Source organism: Perissodus microlepis, chromosome 16, assembly GCF_051167445.1.
Source record: "Perissodus microlepis isolate ML-2025 ecotype Zambia chromosome 16, ASM5116744v1, whole genome shotgun sequence".
Lineage (NCBI taxonomy): Eukaryota > Metazoa > Chordata > Actinopteri > Cichliformes > Cichlidae > Perissodus > Perissodus microlepis.
The window spans coordinates 22324915-22346541 of record NC_140476.1 but is presented as its reverse complement, the minus strand read 5'-3'; the positions used below and the strand labels follow the sequence as shown (position 1 = coordinate 22346541).

The window sequence follows — 21627 nt, the reverse complement described above, 5'->3', positions numbered from 1 at the left end:
CCATGATGTAATTCTCCAAATGGGGCAGGCAGGCGGGCAGGCCGGGTCTGAGTGATTGATTTCAGCCCAGCACAGGGAGAACCTGGCTGCTTTCAGAGACAATTACAGTCCTGTCCATGTGCCTGTAATAGCCCAGCACTTTAGCGTCATTAAAGCGACGCGAGGCACTGCATTATCCTTTAACCCCATCGCTGGCCATCCCCCCATTGACAACCCGGAGAGTTCAACCACGTACTTTGTCACCTGAAGCCCCACGCCAGGCTTGAGAGGAGGATCACCGCACTGTATGCTTCTCTCTGCGGAGTGTGTGTGTGCGTGTCTGGAGTGTGTGTGTGTGTGTGTGTGTGTGTGTGTGTGGTTTTTTTTTGGGGGGGGGGGGGGGGGGGGGGGGCTCTGCTCTCTTGATGCTTTATGTAAATGAAGCTTAAGCGCCAAAGTGCACAGGTGAGATCTTTGAGACGACTGCAAGTGGGATGGAAACATAAGACTGCAGCATATTTATACGGGAGAATAAAAGGGGGTGTTTACTGATAGCATAGACTGCAACACAATGCTGTAACACAAATTTAAACATCCGAAGTGCACGACAAGCAGCCTCGTTACTGTAATAACATCACTCTCAGACTTCCTCACAGTGCTGTGCGTGCTATTTGATTTATTTTTTTTCTTTCATTTGTTTGTTTTTCTGCTGTTTTTTTCCCCACATGTACCTTTTTAGTTACAGCAACACTTTGAGGCTTCAAATATACTAAATGTTAACACACGTGGATTTCTTAATGACACAAACTGGCAATAAAGAAGAAGAAGAAGAAAAAACATGCTTGCGCAGCAACTTGTGTGTACGCGTCTGTGTGAATATTTGCATGCTGCATCCGAAACTCTGAATTAAGTTCGACCCCACACGGTTGGGGTTTTTTCTAGAGGGGACAAAAAAAAGGAAAAAAAAAAGAGGATGCATGCTTTAAAAACTGAGACTCAAAAGTGTTTATTGCTACCCCTCCTCCCCTCCCCAACTGATGTGAGCCTTTCCATCATATTTGCATTTCCAGCTCATTTCTAGAGCCAGGAGATCAATATGAAATCAATCATACTGACAGGTAAGATGGTAAATTTGACCAGGCTGAACCATCCTGTGAGACTGAGCGATACATCAAAGCTAGGAGCAACAGGACAATAATATTTTTTTTAAAGGCTTTTAATCAAATATTGATCTTTGCTTTAAATCACTCTGATTTTAAGATATTTTTAAAAAAAAACTCCAAAAATAACTGACTCGGTCAAAATGGTTTAATGTATTTATTTAAACACTCGTAGTCCTTTGCCTCATTTGATTTAGTGAAATCAAGTATGTTTAATTAAGACAGATAACTGAGTGCTCTCATGAATTATCCTTAGCACTTACAGTGTGCAAAAAGAAAAGAAGGCTCCTCCATTAGTGCACTGTAACCTCCCTGAGAAATGTCATCAATACTAAAGGGGGGTGAAAAAAAATCACACAAGAAAAAAGCTGGCCCTTTTATTTTTTTAATACTCTGGTTCCTTCTTGTTTACTGTCTGAAAACTCAAGTTCTAATTGAAATCATGCTACCCCCTGTGGCAAGGACATATAATGAGGCATAGCCTAGTTTTATTTCAGTCATTAAAAAAATAAAATTGAGCTAAAAGCTGTCTAAAATTAAACAGAAATTGGCGTTTAAAAAAGAAAAGAAAAGCAAAGATGAGAGGCTCTTATTTGTAGTTGTATCTTTGTGGTGGCAGCTGTATAGCGAAAGTTTATTCAACAGCACTGTGAAACTCAACCAGGGTGTAGCCTACATTATCGATTCATTTGTTCAGAGGGAGACAGGCTATCCATCACGACACAGCTTTGCCTTGCACGTGTTAAAAAACTTTCACTTAACTTTTTCCCCCTCTCTCTTTACCACTGGTGAAGTGCGCCGGTCTCTTCCTGCCCAAACACACCAGCCTCGGTGTTTGGGATGGAGTTTGACACACACACGCGCGCATTTTCACACACTCCTTGTAGGAATCAATTATTAAATTCGGCTAAGACAATCGTACGACTCTGACCGCTTGTTTTGCAAAGGCAAAATGTCTCCCCCTTTCTAGCTCCTGCGCCTTTACGCACGGCCGTGTGTGCGGACATTTAAACCCCCCAAAAAGAAAAAGAAAAATCCACAACAGAGCTCGCCACTAACCTCGCATTGGTGCAGTCGTTGTACAGGGTCTCGAAGTCTTTTCTGGAGATGAGTTTACAGCGGTTCACGCCGGGCTGGATGGCGCCGAGCCCTCTGAGGATGCGGACCTGCTCCACATTGCATACCACCGGCGTGATCTCGAGCCGCTTCAGCTTGGTGTAGACCGTATGCAGTCCGCCGACCAGGTGCTTCAGGAACAGGTCGAAAGCCTGAGGAAGGCAGATGAGCTCGCAGCCGTCCACGGTGAAAGAGGCGACTTTGGCACCGCGCAACTCGACCATCTTGCACTCGTTGTTTTGCGGTATGTTTTCAACAGGCGACGGGGTCGAGTACACGGGTTTGCTCGGGGGGAGAGCCGCGGTTGGGTTCGGGATGCCCGGGCTGCTGGTTGCGAGGAGCTCTGATCTGAACAGGTTCTGTCCGGGTCCCGATGGGGGGGCCAGGGATGGAGATGGTGATGAAGTTGTCGACGGCGGGGACGTCGTCGCGGAAGGAGTCGAGATTGGAGGCGGTGGGACCAGAGGGTTTGGTGGGATCAGAGCAGCCGGTACGGCCATGGTCACCTACAAGAGGGGAAGAGAGTAGCCGAAGTTCAAAGTAGAAAACCCAGCCTGCCGAGATACCCCTAAATGAAAGAATCCACGAGAGTTTAGCTCCTCAGATAAGTTGGAAAGTAAAAAGAGCTACCGAAAAAAAGGCGTGCTGAGTGAGGGTTTTTTCTTTTGGGGAGGGGGGCGAGCGGCGGGACAATGATCAAAGATAGGAGGAGGAATGACAGGAGGAAAATGAGCTGAAAAGTGCAGCTCCGCTCTGTGGATGAGTTGTTGTTGTCACACGGTACAGAGAGGGAGGAGCTAGGGGACAGTGGGAGCCTTTGAAGAGCAGATAACTGGGCTCCGGCCACTGCTCGCACGTTTCACGTCTGTTAAATGATTTCATTGCCCAAAGTAAATACGTTTATGCTGGATCATAAGTTGTAAAGAAAAGCGTCTGTTTAAAAAAATTGTTTTTAAATCCTTTTTGCCAACATTAATGCAAAGCTCACTTCACCTATGGCGATCAAGAGTTGAGTAATGTTTTTTTTTTTAACTTTTGCTTTCATTTTCGTGCAAATACTAAAACAATTTTTTTTTATTAAAAAAAACCCTCAAACGCTTAAAAAAACCTTTTAATTCGCACGTTATTTTTGGTAATTTTTGTCATATTTACCAAGAATGTACGCCAATATGAATCACTGTTCAGCCGACTCCATCTGTGAGGAAGGATGTTTGGTCTTTTTATGTGCACTTCCAAAGTGGCTGTAACTTTATGTCTTGTGAAATATTTTTTGTAAGAAATATGTGCAGTTAATTGCATATAAAGCTTTCAAATATATATATATATATAAAAAACCCTGTCATGTCAGTTAGGGGTTAAAAAGTTAATGTATAGATTACATAAAGGTAGCATATTTTCTGGTAATTTTGCAAATTGAAGTCAGACAGTAAAGATTGATTTCCAACAGCTTTATATCATCTTTCACTTTAAGTGCATCCACTCAGTTTTATGTACTGTCCATCTCAAACCCCATGATACTTTTCACAGGAGTCAGGTGAATATTAAAAAAAATGTCATGTAGGTTAGGGGTTAAAAAGTTCATGCACTTAAAGGTAAAACCTCAGAAATGAAAGATTTAAAATATTAAACAATATTATAATATTTTAGAACTGAACTATTGAAGTTAACCCGGTAAGAACACAAAGCCATAAACTCCAGGAAGTGCAGGAAAGAAAGATAAGAGAGAGGAGGAAAATAACAGCACTGCAGAAATGTGCAGGGTCAAGTCCATGTGCAAGTGTCTTGCTGCAGCTCATATACACTTAACTGCACATTTATTTCCAACCACTAAGGTACATCATGAGGTGGAAAACCTCACTTCCTGCCTTTCCTAACAAATCAATCAGTTTATGCAGGGCACTAAATCATGTACGGATTATTTTAAATCAGACGTTATTTTATTTAAAAGATGGCAGGCCATTATTGATTTCCTGGGACATTTGGATACTGCGTACATCACTATAAAATTCTTTGTAATCCATTTCCCAACTACCCGAGATTTCTAAATATCAAACTGGTTGTAAGATAAATGATATAAAGTATACTATACATATATGTCACGGCTTTCTTATTTTTGTTTTCGCAAACTTTTTGAGACAAATGTATTTCCCATTAGTTGGATTTCAGTTAGTTTCATTCTGGTGAGCACATCAGCACTTATTATGTATTGCACATCTTAAAGATTGTTGCTTATCTGTCTGTATTTGCCTTAATATTTTGTGTATTCCTTGTGTCCTGTTAGATCAGCTTTAAGATAAGCAGTGTGCCATTTCAAAATTATCATTCAGGGAAGAGGTAGCTTGTAGTGTAAAATCAATAGCTGCTTAAAATTCATTGCCAGGCAATCCATTTGCCCTTTATGTTGCTAACCTTTCACTTAAATATGCACCATATTAAGATTTCATTATATACAATGAATGTCACAACAGTTTGCCCACTATTTCTCTTGTTTGCATGGGTTAACTGCAAATCATGGCGCTTGTAATGTCTGAAAAATGACTTTCATTAAGAGTATGCAGAAAAAAATAGGGAAACTATATGAGCTTGAGTGGTCTAATAGGTATTAAAAGGCACCACCGGATGTATATGATGTTTTAGATACAAAGGCCCTTTAAACAGACTGGATATGTCTGTATCCAGTTACGAAAACAGCCACATAGCACAAAAACGTATCCGTGAAGTGGTGAAGGGCATCCCACAATATCCTGTGCATCCAATTCAGCGCAAAAGCAAAATCCTTACCTGATGTGAAATCATGTATTTTAACACAATCTCAAAGGAAAACAGCTTCTGAGAAATGGTTTTTAGAAAGTTTACTTGTGTCTCGAAAAAAAAACAAAAAGAAGTGTCTCGACTTTTTCCTCAGGCGTTGCTGACCTAAGTAGTGGCAGCTTGGAGAAACACTTTCAAATTAGCCCTATGAATGAAGTTCTCTGTGACCTAATATTTGGTTAACTAAGTAACATAAACAGTTAACACAGTTTTCCTAAAAGTACACAGAAGTAGAGTACATGTGGATGAGATTGCGGTAAACAAATGACTATGTCAAAATGTAATCACCCCCCCGTATGATGAATGGCATCAGGAAAGTGTTTGAAAATGTATGGATATGGGACAGGACTTGTGTATGATCAATGACACAGTATATTGTTTGATGTAATAATTTATTCACCCCATAAAGCTTTGATAAAACAATGTTGAAAAGCAATTTAAATTGAATTCATTTAAATGTCAATTCTCATGGTTAGGATTTTTCTATAATTGGCTATTTAATTAAAATAATTTTCATAGTCATTAATACAGCCAGCAACTTGTAGCGCGCTGACGTGTTTTAATTACATGGTATTAACAAAATTGATATGCTTTAGAAAGCATGGTGAATAAGAAATAATTAGACCAATCATACATCATCCTCTTATGGACATTAAGTGTATCACAATATAATTGATGAACTTAAAAAAAAACGAGAAAGATAAATAACTTTAATTGTACAGAGTTGGTGTACAGAGCTGGGAACAAAGAATCATACTTACGATGTATTATATTTCAGAGGCAATTCATTATCTGTAACATCACTTAGCTCTCGGTGCCCAGCACTCTCCCCTAACCTATGATTACATGACATTTGAAAGCAGTGATACTGTGTAGTCTTTTAAAATGTCCTTTTACCCAGTCTGCATAAATCTTCAAAGTGCTTTTCCGCATGGGCAAATAAGCAGAGGAAAAGCAGCTTCAGACATAAGAATCATTTAGATGCTTGGAATAAAGCTCTTATTGATCATGAATATTTGTTTTCTCCAAGGTTATACTGCCTTGACCCCATCTATCCATAGACATCGGCCAACACAAACATGCCACTTGGGGTGAACGGGGGGATGTCAGAGAGCACTTTCTGATGGTGGAGGATGAGTGATAATTTTCGGCACAGTCCACATCAGTGTCTTTCCATGTAGAAAGAGTGGACTTTCACACCTGCTGTCGAGTTGTTGAGTTATCAGAGAGTGTTTGTTCAGAAGCCCTTACTTTTCATTCACAGAGCAAAATATGATCCTTTGACCTACAATGGCTCATTCATTAACCAGTCAGTGGAGTGCAAATGAGGTATTACTTACTACATTTTTCACGCACAACTCTTTCTCAGCTCCTCTCATCTGTGCATTTGTTACTTTTTGTCTGTTTTATATGAGAGCAAATTGAAACTTTTTTGCTCTCGTTCAGATATCAGACATAGAAACTCTTAAAACTTTTTTGCCGATTTCCTTAAAGAGTTTTGACTTCTCTTTTATGTATAAAGCGAAGGTAAAGTCAGTATTGTTAACCAAAGTGGTGAAATATAAAAGAAATAAGCGGAAAAGTTCTGAAAGTCATAAAAGAAAGATAAAACGTCACAATCGGCCAGGATTTGGTGAACTGAATTCATCTCTTTATTCTGCAGTTGCAACTACTTCAGCAATTTTCTTCAACAAAACTGCCAAATATGAAACAAAGTAATTCGGTGCAAGACGCTGTGTGTACACTTAACCTTGACAGACGTGCGCTGAGAGTTTGGGTATTGTAGATGCGCGGTCTTCGACCTCTTCACCCAATTGTTTGGACTCAGCCGAGCTAATAGAAATGCTCCTTCGCGGAACGTATGCGCAATAACTGCTTTCTGGTAATGTAACTGCTCAAAGGAGCAAATGGAGCTCAATTCATTTTCAAAGCACCAGCCCCACCAATAGTACCACAATTAGAGTAGTCACGGCCCACATCCTCTAGTGCTCCATTTGATGCCACGCAGCTTCCAATATAACTGGGGTGCAAGAAACAGAGAGATTTGTGGATATCTAAATTGCTAAAGCAGAAACCTGTATAAACAGCGGTAATTACCGGCCCATTGACAGTCTCTCAGTGTTGTGCTCATTCTGCCACAGTCGCAGTGATTAAAATGAATCCTCATCGACTTCTCCATTAAAGCGCTGGCAGGAGCGATCCCGTGACCTTTCCCCATTGATTGAACATAACAATCACAATTCAATTGTAATGCAAAGAGAACATTTGTTATAATGTACACGAGATGCATGAGCCATTTCCTGGGAGCGGAGAAGGGTAATCAATGGAGTGACTCTTGGCGTGATGCAAGGAGAATGAGGCTGTGTTTGCGGGCCCTAATTCATACAGCCTGCAGTGTATGATGGAAAGCAATGATATGCATGTAAACACTCAGATTTCTCTCTGCTCATCATTCAGCGGGAAAACAACAAATTCTGATTTCTATATCTACATGCTCTACGTCACTGTGGTTGGCAGCGGTGTACATGCCTGCACTTTAATTCAATCTGAGGTTAAAGTTTGCACCGCAGTCATACTGAGGTATCCCTTCCAAATTGTCTTTCACAGAGCAGGAAATGCCAAGAAGTGACTTAATGCAACATCTGACTCCAGACTACACAATACTAGAAGAGTTACTCAGCTGACGGCTGAGGAATAACCTAAACCGTTACGCTCTTGGAACAATCTCACATGAAGCTATACAGTGTGTAAGTGAGAATCGAGCAAGGACGAGCTTGTATAAGCACAATAACGAACGATTAGCCAAATTCGAGCAAATGAAACTACAACTTGAACAATCTGCGTGCCTGAGAAAAAGAAAAGCATGATAGGCATAACAACCCATGCCGTTCAATCCCCCTTTAAAAGCCGCACTCGATCATGTCTTTCAAAAACTGCCTTATGAAGAGTGTATGCGAATTATGTCCTTAAGGGATTTTGTTTTAGAATCAGGAGATTATAGTTTACACGGACATTAAACAGATTAAACCAGCCAGCTCTCTAAAGGCAGTTTATCTAATGGAGAAAATGTGGTATGCTAATTGAGAAATTCCAATGGTAAAATTATATTTAAACCCCGCGCTCTCTCGCTCTCTTCCTGCTGGAGGATTTTTAGTTTGGCTTGATGAAATCAAATGGCTAATCACAGCCATAAGCTGAGAGACGTTAGCTGAGTGAAACAGTGTTTGCCATGCTAAAAGGTAATTGTCCCGGAAAACTTCATCGATGACAGATTCAATTCCATTTAGTAAATGTTTAATAAATGTTGTACAAACAGGCAGGCCTATCTCGCTGCGCTTGGAAAACAAAGGGAAACTTTAATTGCTTTAATCATCCCTAGCTTTGACGTTGTTATTGGCCTTAAAAATAGCAGTTAACAGAAACTGTCCTGCTGAGGAAATTGAACCACATTTGGAAAGCGATCCGTAATTAAGATAGGGGCATCCCGAGCAGCTAGGTCCCAGCAAATTGTTGTGACTGGGAAAAACATTCCAAGTCATACAAAGCTATTCAATTAACAGAAGGACCCAAGGAAAACAACCTCTCTATTATGTATCACTTACTTTAATCAGATTGAAAGCAATTGTATCCCTTTTTGAAATTCCCTTAACGCAAACATGTTAATTAACAGATAGGAAAGTGGAAAGATGTATTTTTCATTAGTGGGTAAAATAATGTTCCCCTTTAACATCAAGGAAAATCAACTGCTTACTGCAGTTAAACCAGTCAGCGGTGTAAATTCCCTGCCAGCATTTTTATTTAAAACCTCATTAATGTGCTTCAACCCAGCATAGCTGTACCTTTAATCTGCACTAAAAGGAAATAATGCGTTTCCTGCTTTATTTACCAGCCTTACTTAACAAGTGTTCCTGTACAATTAGAATTGTTAATAGATCTGGAAACAAAAGGACTTTGAAGGTGGGAAAGTGCTGACATTATTTCACAGGGGAAAAACACTCTTGAGAAAAAAGATCTGCTGTAAATGTAGTTTCCTGGAACACAGGCGTACTGCAATGTTAGTCTCTCTCATTAGAAATGCCATGCACAGGACATAAATCAAGGCCCGTAAAACATTTCATTGCCACACAACACTAAATTACACACTTGCTGGTTTGCCACACTGATTGTGTTTAAACGTTGTAATTTTACTTTATTCCCATTAAATCTATGCAGAGTTTTACAATCCATAAACAGAGTATCCGTAATAAACGTTAATAAATGTCATAATTTGCATTTGGAAAAAAACACCCCGCTACATTTTTGCAAATATCAATCTATGAACCTTTCAACATTTCGTCAAACAAAATGCTAATTGTACCTTTAGGAATTTAGGAGACAAGTGACAAGAAATGAGATGCAATGTCCTTTGGAATCAGGGAATCAGCTAAGCGGGAATACATTAAGGGAGACACCAAAGCAAACCAGAGGAGGAATGTTCATATAGTGGAAAAAAAAGAGAATGACATTACATATATTATCATTATACAGATATGCCATTTAAGCAGTAAAACACCTGTTTCACGTGACCCTTTGTTGCTCTGTTTTGTACTGATTCTCCCCACTTTCCTGCTACTTCTTCTTTACTTGATATACATGGAGAAGCTTACCCTCATTGGCTAATCCTTATAGCTTACTATTGCAGGTTTGGATCCCACTTCTACCTCCAGAACTTCCTTAATTCTTTGTGGCATAGATTCAAAAACAGTCCCAGAAACATTCCTGCTGCAGATTTGTGGGCGGCACCTTCGTGATGTGATTCTCCTGTTCCACCAAATCCCAAAGGTGCTCTGCTAGATTGAGATCTAATGAGGCCATTTAAGTACAGTGAACTCATTGTCATGTTGAAGAACACAGTATGACATGAATGACCCTCGTGACTCAGCTGCTGAAAATAACCATCAGAAGATGGGCACATTGTGGTCACAAAGGGCTCGACATGGTCAGGAACAGTTCTCAGACAGGCTGTGGCAAATAATTGATGCTTGGTTGGTACTAACAGGCTCAAAGTGTGCCAAAAAACAAACAAACTATTACATCACCACCAACCTGAATTGATGGTACAAGGTGGAATGGCTCCACAGAGAAAGTGCAGCTCATCAGACCAGCAACACTTTTACAGTCCGGTCTAATTCAATTTTGCTGAAACCATGCCTACCATAGCCTCATTTACCTTTTCTTAGCTGACATTAGTGGCACACAGTGTGGTCTTGTGCTGCTGTGGCCCATCTGCTTCAAGCTTTGACGTGTTGTGCATTCAGAGAAGCCTCTCTGCATACCTTTTTATTGTTGCCTTTCTATCAGCTCTAAGCCGTCTACCCATTCTTCTTTGACCTCTGCTGTCGTCAAAGAGTTTCTATCCAAAGAACCAGCACTGACTGCGTGTTTTTCCTTCTTCTCTTTCGGACCACGCACTGAGATGATCATACACGAAAATTCCAGGCGATCATCAGTTTTCGGAAATATTCAATCTGCTTCTCGCACACCAACAACCACTTACATTACCTTTCTTCCCCATTCAGTTACATTGACTGAACTTCAGCAAATCCTATTAACCATGTTTATAAGAACAGATATTTGCTGTAATGAGCAGTTGAGCAGAAACTTATATAAGAGACGGACTATAAATGTATGAATGCTGTGCATTAACTGAGATTAAAACTATTACTAATGTCATGTTGAAGCTGTTGTGTGCAGTTGCATCAAAGCAAACACTCATTATTTATTAAATTACAGCACTTTAAGTTGTATCTTACATTAAGAAACTGTCAAACTTTAAAGTGTGCTCCTCAGTGTGCAGAAGAGTCTTCTTATACAGGCCAAGATTTATTAAACATATTATATTTAATATGTAATTTTTCCAAACTTACAGCGTAACTTCCTAGTATGAAGCAGTGTATATTAAATACTAACCAGCTTATCAGTGCAATGTTTAAAGTATGAACAATAGGACAGAAACGTTAAATTATACAATTATCTTTTAAGTAACAGGCAACTGCAGGCAGTTTGAGAGGAAACATTATATAACTTACACTTATTTTGTGTGTAATGCAACATGAGGCCAAACTGGTTAGGTTTGTGTAAAATTACCTAATTTCCCACAGCTTCATAAAGCTAAAACTACACAGCTGAACATTTGTAGTAATAGAGAAGAAACCATTTTTAATGGAATCATGTTTGGCTAATGCCCAATAAGTTAAGGGCGGTATTCACACTGAATCATTGTGTCATTAACATGAACACCAATACATCTTACACTGAGCAGGCCAAGCCAAATAGAAGCTGCTTGCCAGTCCAGCAGCATCAACAGCCATCAGTCATGGAAATAATCGGCAATTTGTAGCAGTAAGTGTGCTTCTTTGTCCACGTGTTTGCTTCACAGTAGGTCAGTGCTTCTACAGTGTGCGATATAATAATTAGAATGTATTTTGTGAGTAAATACGAGAATACGAGAAGTCGTTTCTCTTTTTAGTATCCAAAATGCAATACATCAGAAACTCTTGGCAGGGCACCGCCACGTTCTTTAATATCTCTCAGTTTGCATTAGTTCACCGTGTTCTGCCGACTTAAACTATGCATCCAACAACAATGATTATTCATGTCATTCTTCAAAGGTCCTTGAGAGAAGCTTGATGCAGCAGCGATTCAACCTTTCGTATTAATTCAAGCTTGGCTAAGACTGTACCATCTGGGCCCTTGTACTTCATGATTAATGCCAAAGAGTTGATTCATATGTGCAATTGGAGTTTAATAAACATGGATTTGGGAGTTAAATGGCACATACAAATGCTCGGGATGAACTCATTCATAGTATCTAATTTGTGTTCTCCCTAATAAATCCTGCACATAATTGCTTGGTACAATCATCTCCCAGATACACAAATATTGGGATTTTGTGATTAGCATAATGTGTTTCTTCCATAGAGGAAATAATCCTACAACTCTAAGATGCCTTCAGACATATGTACATAAGATTCTTTATTTGGTCCAAATTAACTTACTGCGGGTACAGCGTGATTAATACTGGCACCAAAAATAATTACTGTTCAACGCTGCACAGATTAAGCGTCGAATAAGTTTTTCCCTTTTAAAATCATGTTGTTTGTAGTAGACATTATGGCTTGGAAAACAGAATTGACTTTGTAATCCTTCTCTTACTTATGCTCTCTTGATCTCTTTCAATGTCACAGTACTTAGTGGAGGCTTCATGAAGGAAGGTGCTACTACTGCTGGTAGTATCCCAGTCTGACACAAAGACACCACACAACAGTGACCTCTACAGGAACAGAAGAAATCAAGTGAATTCCAGTTCATGCTTACTTGTACTACTGTAACATTAGCCCCAAAATGATCACATTAAACATTTCACTCACCTGATTGTGTTCTACAAAAGCACAATCTTTGTTTCTAATAGAGTACAGAATTATATTTGTTTTATTACAAATACCAACAACTAAGAGCAATAGTAGTTTCTAGAAATTTACATTTATGGCACAACTAAAAAGTTAGATTATTGTTGCTTATTGGCCGCTGGATCCCTGTGGATGAGCCAGGACCAAGGCAAGTAAACATAAAGGTGTAACGCAAACAGGTGAGTTTACTGTATATTAACAATTAATGGCCTCCCGAATTCCAATCCCTCTTCTTTTAGCCCAAAACAAAGAACGGTGCCGATCAGTGTCTTTAGTAGCGTAGAGGAAGAATGGGTGGGTGCCAAGCCACACAGACCTCAGCCAAGTGCAGGATCACAGAGGAGGAATGAATGATGCTCAGATAAGGGGCAAAGTAAAGAGGGCAGACCAAACAGGAAAACTAAGAAGGGAGAATGTGTGGGGCGTTGCCTGCCTGAGCAGGGAAATGTGTTGATATGAATACATGGCATTCCTTTTTTGATTCTTGGTGTATTGTATAATCTGGTGTTTTTTGGGGGGGGTTACTGCAGTAATGACCAAAATATTCCAATTTAGCATGTATCACCAGGGTGTAAGCGGTATAATAAGGCATCATTATATGACAAAAGTGCAACCCTCTAACTCTAACTTAGCAGAAATATGTAACTTATTTAGTAGAAGCTCTTTTAGAGCAATAATTCCTTTTGCAGATTTGCTTAGCAGAAGCACATACTCTGATTAGAAAGAAATGAACTATCGCTAAGGAACAACACATCTGAGAAAAAAAAAACGGTCCGTGGGGGTTAAATATGCAGCTCTTGAGCTAAAGTACTCATGGCACAATTGGAGACCTAAAAAATGCTAAATTAGTAGTTGAGACCAGGCAGAGAATGGAAAAAAGAAACACATAGGCTAATCTGCCTCTTTTCCCACACAAGGGACCGGGAGAACACAGGCTATGTTGTACCCCCCTTTTCTTCTTACCCGAGTTCTCCTTTATGTATTCAAATTCACTTCAGCAGCATAAAATTCTCCCAAGAGACAGCATTGTCCTCCTGCTTGTCCCTTGGGCTTCCCATCTCTTAGTAACATCTCTTCACTCCTTACAATTTATCCCTACATCTATCAGACAGACTTTTTTTTCACGGTACCCTCTTTTTAAATAGTTCAATGCAATTTAATGAAAATTAATCAAAATGCCTTTAAAAAAAGGCATCACTGAATGCGTAGCATGTTTAAATGCTTAATACAAATTATTCTAGTTTTTTTCCTTCTTTCTTTATTAGTAGGACAGTCAGAAACAAGAGCACTGAATCAGCCTTTCACTGGGTTTAACCCCTGAATAATAATCTCAGTTGTGTTATTATGTGTGAAAACAAAGGGTACACACATTTTCCCTCTCTCTGTGTCTCGCTGCATTCAGGAAACTTAGAATGGCAAATTTTACACTGATGGCTGAGTTGCAATTGCAGTTACAAATGTACGAACACTAAACTTTCATAATAACGCGGTCCAAATGTTTCAAAAGGCACGTAGGTCTGCTCTAGTGAACTTGAATGTGTGGTCCTTGGTGCATAAAGTAAGCATAAGGCCAGCTCTATAGCAATGAGGCTTTACTGAATGAAAAAAAAAGAGGGGAGGAAAGCCAGAGGCGTCAGAGTTAATACATTAACGAAGGGGACGACGAACAGACAAGAAATACAAAGAAGTGAAAGGACGACTGATTAGCGTGGAAGTGAAATAATGCTTATTATGGCTTATATTTTCCGCACTCAAGCGATGATCCAAATATAAGTCGGTGAATCTGGAGCCTTGGCGTGGAAAAATATCACGAGCAGTTGCGCCAGGGGCTTTTACTCCGAGAATAAAATCAGCACACTTTAGTGGGAGTGTTTCTATCACATTCTAAGTATCACAATATTGTGATGTCTATTCACTGCTGGCATGATGCAAATGGGCTCAATGACATGCTTGCCTCTACAAAACTCTCCCACAGGGTTCTAATAAAACAGTACAATTTCCCACTCTCCACTCTCCCTCAGAAATGTAGCAGTCTGCAGCCCTGTGATCTGCCACAGACAAAATGAGACGCAGCAGCTACAACACAACTGAGACGCAGCCAGAGTATTCCCCGCGCTCCTTGAATAGATAATGCTTTCCTTCACATTCCTTTATTCTTTCAAAAAGAATGCATCAGAGGCCAAATATTAATTCTTCTCGTCATATGGAGGAGCTACACAAGTAGCATACTAGGATGGGCTTTTGAATGATTAAGGGAACACATAAAGGGTTTCTTGTGGCGCTTTGAACTTTCTGCAGCGTTCTGAGCACTCGCAACTTATTCCCCACTCTGCAGGAGACTTGATGTTAAAAGACAACATTAATGAAAGCTCTGTAACAGGTAGAGACAGAGGGATTAATGCAATCTAAACACAGCAAGCCTCTCAGAACTGGCTCTGGCTAGCAGGTGAACGAGGAAACACTTTTCCTCACTTTTCCCCTTTCCTCTCACCATGAATCTCCTTTAAAGAAATGCCAATAGATCTGATTGCCTAATTCGCTATTCCCTCCCTTCCTCCCCAGGCCCATAAAGATGCACGTGTGGGGGAATCACTTCAAGGAATGACATTGACTTGGGAAGTGCTGACTTGCACCGCTGTTTGTCTTTTGATGTGAGAGATCAAATCAATGTACACGCCTGTCTCCGAGCAATGTGCAGGCAGATTAGCATTAGCCCGAAGGTGCCTGCTTACACTCAATCATTAGCGTTTACGTGCAACTCTCTAAATAATCAGGATGTAGTCAGTGACGTTGTAGGTGCAAAAATAGAAAGAGAAGAAAACATTTGAAGACATTTGAGATGAAGGGTTAGTGTGAGGCTGTCATAATGAGAGGAACACCTACCTAAGCCACAGACTCTGCCTGACACTGGCATTTATTATTGGTGTGAGCTGTGTTATTTGTCACTGGTCTGGTGTGCAATGGTGCTTTCACATGGAAAATGCCACAATGAGATCTCCTGAGTGCTTAAGTCAGATGGATTGAATGCTCTTGAGCGCTGATAAAGGTTGATTTTAGGTTCTGCCAACATTATTGTGGGCACACTAATGCAGAATAATTATCATATTTTTTGCTGTCAAAAGCCAGGACGACGACATGTTTAATGCTCTAAAGTGTGCCTTCGCGTCACAGGCGAGAAATGAATTCAGATTTGAGTACGCTCGGGTTCATGTGTTTGTATACTTTCTCAAAAATGCTAATCCTGAATGTCCTGTCACCGTTAAAGCCTCGGTCCTCAAACAATCACCGTGGAGGGGAAAAAAACTATTAAGGGGTGCAACTTTGAGATTAAAAAAGGCACGAAGATCTTGGCAGTGCATTTCTGCCACATTTGAATTCATAATGTTTGCCTGTAACTTCATGCTAATGATCAAAGTTGGGGGTGGGGGGGTGGGATTCTCCTGAGTGCAAGTTATGAAGATGAGATGAGGAGAGAGGGGGGGAAAGGGAGAGGGAGAGAGAAACTGCTTTGCTGCCCTGCTTTGAACACTTTTACACTTTCCAACAAGCTTTGTTTTTTAATTGGCTGAAATTAATCTTAGGGATGTAGATGCCTGATTTGCATTCATTAAAACCCAACCAAAAGAAGTCATGCTTAATTCCAATCAAATTTGCTTAATTATGCATGGCGAGATATTCCCAAATGAGCTGTGGATTTTTGTTAGACCCTTTTTTTTTGGTTTCCTATAGCAAATAAAATGTAATGAAGCTGTCTTTTTGTGTTTTACTGAATGTTGAGGAGCGTGTGAGGAGCACCTTGAGCCTGAGCTAGAAAACAATATTACTGCTAAAGTAATTATAAGAATCTGCATTTTTCATTGTTAATTGTGGATGTCAGCGTCATTAATTTTAATTTACGACAGGCAATAAAATTAAGAATACTTTGTGCTGATGTTTTAAATCATGCCTGTGAAAGGGACACATAATGCAACTTAAATCTCAAGTAGATATTGATTGGGGTGGATGGTCTTTTCTATGAATCTTAAATAGGCAGATGCTGGGAATCTGCTTGAGACTTCACTTTTACGAGTTAACTCCGGCACCAGATAGCATGAGTGCAATACAATTAAAGTGTCAGTTTAGGCACACACACTTATGCGCACATTCACACACACTTAATCAGCTAACCGCCTGTCGAACCCTCATAAAGGAGTGAATGTAACAACGCGGTCTTAACATGAACTTCTCGAAATAGAACTCCACCGCGCTACCTTTTCTTTAATCCAGCAGTCGTATTAATGCAGCTGTTGGACGATCTCTGACTGTTTGTACAGACGGATTGAAAGCAGGGAGAAGGAGTTCGAGGTGTGGTACTATACTGTGCGGGGTCTATGGGGGATGACATTATGTGTTTCTGCTCCAACACTTGATTTATAGCTTCATTTGGGCCGTGCTTGTACGAAAAACATCCTGCTGCTGCAGGAGCTTTAGTGCATTGTAGTCTGAAAACAAAGGAAGAATAAAATTGATCTTTCTGGACACACACAAAATCAATGAATGGCTATTTCCTGTTCCGTGGCATGTTAGTCCAACTGACTTGCTCAATCCTTGAACTTTCCTTGTGTCCTCATCGCGGGAGAGGAAAGGTCTTCAGAGTTCAGTGGAAACATAAGATGATGTCATTTCAAATTGGCCTTGGATTGGAGGGTTTTTTGTTTTTACCTCTCTACAGCCGCCCTAAAGAGAAAATATCGAAAGCTTATCGTATCTTTTAAAGTTCAAGGTAGACAGAGTTTTTGGTTTTTAAAGAGTTAAATAACACTCATGTTGCCATCATAATCACAAAGGAAAAACATAATAAAAATCTTGAAATGTGTGGGCTCTTTTTTCTTTTTTTTAAATTCCACATGTTTACCTATTGTTCTAGAGGATGTGTTTGTACCTGTTGCACAATGCTTTCTGTTCTCCAACAAGGTGATTGTGTTTCCAACACAAAAAGACTCTACAGTGATGTTCAATTGTTCTCTTTGGGGCTGGCTGTTAGCCAGCAGCTCCTTCATGACACATGGAGCTGGTACTATCAGCTCCCCTCTCCTCTTCCTGCCTGCTTTCCTGCCGGTGACTGAGGCAAGTCACTCTAATGCAACAATGATGGTGATTTCACTCTGCTTATCGAAGCGAGTAAGTACTTAAGCAGCTGCTTGTACTTTGATCCAATTTACTTCCTGAATGTGTGCTTCCTCATGCACAGTAAACAGGCCTGCCTAAGTTGTCATTAGTTCAAAGCCAAGGTAAATAGTTCACATGATTATTGTTTGCTCTTTTTTGCTCTCCTTTGTACAGTAACTCTGTTAACAGAAGTGAGCTAACGTGAGCCCTCTAAATATGGGGGATATTTCAGGTATCGGTTTTTATCTTGCAGCATTGCCTCTAATTCAATACTGCCGGCGGAACTCTGGAGGTTGAATGGGAAAGCCATAAGCTGAATACCGCAACCTTTAACATCATTGTGTGCTTGAATCATCCCCAAGGACAGGACAGATAAAAGATGATCAGTAAGAAAATTGATAGCACTGATTTAATAAACATCCTCAAAATGATCTCTGTGACCTGCGGGGAGTGCGGCAGTCACTCGTACTTCGCCTGGGTTAAAGAATCAAGTGCGATGATTCATTTGAGTGACTGAGGTAGTTGAGTTTGATGGATCATTCCTAAAAGCATCATTGCTAATCTTCAGCTCCTCTTTTTTAGGTTATTCACAGATCAGTGAGTTTTCCGGCTAATCCTGGACCTGACGCTGCTCTTGTCTGTGTACATGGTATTCATCATACTCTGACAGGGAGAGTCCTTCAGACGACAAATAACCTTCAGAGAGAGGAGGCAGGCAAGCAGTAGGTGTGCAGTTATTTTGGATACATTTCACAGTGGAGTAGGAAAGCTGCATGGGGAGATGTATGGTGTCCTTGTTGGGCACGAAGAGATGGACCCCTCTCCGTTTCCTAGCATAATCATTCTGAGCCTCAGCCATGCCTTCGACAACTCAATCAGACAGCCCTCTACCTGTAAAGTGGCTGGGTTGATTTGATTGCCATTTTTATTGGATCCTGGTCACATAAATCAAACCAATGGGGACGGCTGTACAGACGTGACCACTCGTCATTCGCTAGTAGCCTTGGAAACATTGTTTCGGGGACCGCGTGGCTGTCATCGGAGGTAAATCAGGGTTCTGAAGTTTCTTTCCTCCAACACAGGAGCATGGAGTTAAATCATCTTGAAAATTGATGTCACTGTGCCCAAGTGTTTTCACCTATCCCTTAGATAGAGTCCCATCAAGTGGTGACAATGTCAGCACTTTCACCTTTCTCGCACAAAAAAAAAAAAAAAGGATGTTTCCTGTCCTCGGGCCTACGGGCCTGCTGTGGCTGATAAGAACCCTTAAAGTTTTCACCATTTTAATCATAGGTTTTCGTCTGTTTATTAAAGACGTAGCTTTAAAACAAAGACGTCTGCAAGGCACTCAGACCAGCTAAATGACTCTATTTGTAATGTATCCTGTGTTATATGAAGTAGGCCGCTGTTTCAGGAGGTAAACTCAGAGACCTTGTCTTTAAAAGTTAATACATTGTTCATCGCTAAGCACTGTCTGGTGAGCATTTTGATTCAGTGCGAAATGATTAAGTCTAACATGTCCACCAGCGCTTACAGTGGGAACATATTAGATTAAATACAGGTAGCTAATTTCCTCCTCTGCATGGGTGAGTGGGAGTATGAATGAAAGTGATGTAAAATTAATTTAGACCTCTAAAATTTTGATCACGCCGCGGCTATTTTGGTTCTCATGATGACAAGTAATAGGACGTTGTTGCTTTCTAACCTCACAATATTACCATGTTTGCCTACAGGGCTTTCAGGATCAATTTCATTCAGCATAAATATCACTTGATCTGTAAAACAAATTAGAAATAATAAAAGCCATAAAAATGCACCCAAGCTCTATTGAGATGTCCCTCCTAGCCATGTGTCAAGACTGAAGACATTAATGATACACGGAGGAGAGAAAATTACCATCTAGGATACGTCCAAACCAGTAAACTGGTAAACAAGCTGGCCGTTAGGAGTGGGGATGATTTGAATCAACAAGGGTGAACAGATATGGATACTCGGCGCATTAGTGTTAATAGGAATAGATTATGGAGGGATTTCGTGGAGTGACCTTCAGTGCACTAATTGAAATAGTATTCCGAGTCAGCAGTGGAGTAATCAACTTAAACACAGAATCATAAATCATCATGAATAGCGCTGTCACAACCAAGCCATTAGCCTCATGTTTTTTCCCCAGCAACCTCATGAAAATATCTGCCACACCGATCCGTAGGTTAATAGGAACAGAAATGGCATTTAGAGTCTATTTGGATCAAATGTACTGAGAGCTTGAAAGTAGAACTTTGCTAATTTGCAGGTAATGTGAATTGATGTAGTAAGGCTTGAAGATAGTTCAGACGACGAGTCAACACGATAACAACGTAAGGGGAAAACTCATCTGCGGAAAAAAACGCAAGAACTCGATAAAGCCTTTTTCCCAACTCTAGTCCTCTCCGTACGTGACCGAGGGAGCCAGCGGTGACTAGATATGTTATCAGGCGGGGGTTAGGTAATCGTGCTGGCTGTGTGTGACCTTTGTCTTCTCGTATTAATTATGTCTGACTGAAACACAATAAATTGCAGGACCTTGCAGCTACACTTGCTGTCTTGGAGGATCTACCTAGAGCGACTTGGGCAATCATTGCGCAATTCACAGCAAAACAAAACGACTGAGTGTAACGCTGCAGGTTTTTCAGAAGCTACTCTTTGATCTAATCCACATTATTCTAGTTTATTAATATTATCGCTTAATGCCATATTTCAAGTATTGATACACAGTGCTTTGTCAAAGTTTACAACATCTATATTAACATCAACAAGTGTTCTCGCAGTAAATAGCTTTTTAATTGCAACTAAAGTGAACGAATTAGATACTAAACAGTCGCTTAGCGTCAGTAAAACGTCTTTCACACAACAATACCCAGCAAACTTGTCAGAAATGCTGATAAGAGGGCCGATCCTGAGCGCTTACACTGCATTAATCAAATAGCAGGTCTAATTAAAAGCGCTTTAAACAAAGCTTTTTTTCTAAATGTTGCTCAGGTATGGCAATAATTTTTGATCAGCCAAGCCTGGAAGACAAATAATTAGAACTGCCACAGCGGCCTGATGAGTGATGTCAGCATCTCCGAGTGACCTTCCCCTGCTAATTAATTTTCATTCCAGGGAAAAAAGACCCCGTTGTTGCACATTATTAATTGAGTTCATGAAAAGATGCACCTGATTAATTTTTGTTGATAATACTTGTCATTCTGGCCGCCGTTCGTAATCATTTTATGGGTTTTCATCTTAGTGTTTTTCAAAGTTGATCTAAGTCATCTTTACTGGAGATTAATTTGTCCAAAGTAGAGCTGCCCTGTCCCAAAAGACAGCAGGGCCTCAGTGCGTCTCACTTAGATGCCTAGCAAGCACATGCATTTGTTTATTTTTAATTCCCTGTACTAAAAATCATTGTAAAAGTAAAAACAGCTAATCTTATTTTTCTGTATTTACTGTATTAACAGCCATCGTCTATGAAGACAGTTATTCACATTTACTGCCCTTAACAAAAACTGCACCCTAACCAGTCTGCACCTTTACAAATGGATGGCTGTCAGCTGAATATTTTATATTATCTGCATTTTTTCCATTAAAGATTCTGGGTATTACAGTATTATAAGCCATAAAAATGAACTGGAAGACAACAGATATATTAAACTTTCTTCAAAGCTTCAGGAAAAAATGCACATTTTAACACCTTAACTTGCAAACACGTAAAGTGTGTTTAATGTGGTACTTACAGTGTTGCTTACTATAGGTGAAGTCTTAAAGTATGATTTTATTTTATCTGATAGAAGTGCTGTATTTTGACATCTCAAAAAATCCTAAACCCTACAAAATCAAAGCATGCTCTCCCTTTTACACATAAATTTATATGTATATGCTGTAAGCTTTGCATTCGCTGTATTTTTGCACTAATATATGTAGATTTTTTTTACATATTCGGATAACAA

At 40.0% G+C, this 21627-nt stretch overlaps 1 protein-coding gene across 3 annotated transcripts in view; it reads right to left on the bottom strand.

The window, feature by feature from the left end:
* dachd (dachshund d) overlaps positions 1 to 3014 on the bottom strand; it is a 93187-nt gene extending 90173 nt beyond the window's left edge. For 2 of the 3 annotated variants that reach the window (XM_084954725.1, XM_084954726.1), the window contains exon 1: positions 2199 to 3014. In XM_084954725.1, the coding sequence (XP_084810851.1) occupies positions 2199 to 2755 (557 nt within the window). In that variant the 5' untranslated portion in view covers positions 2756 to 3014. The remainder of the gene's footprint in view (positions 1 to 2198) is intronic. The other variant, XM_084954724.1, reaches the window with a different exon arrangement.
* Between the last annotated feature and the right edge of the window lie 18613 nt (positions 3015 to 21627).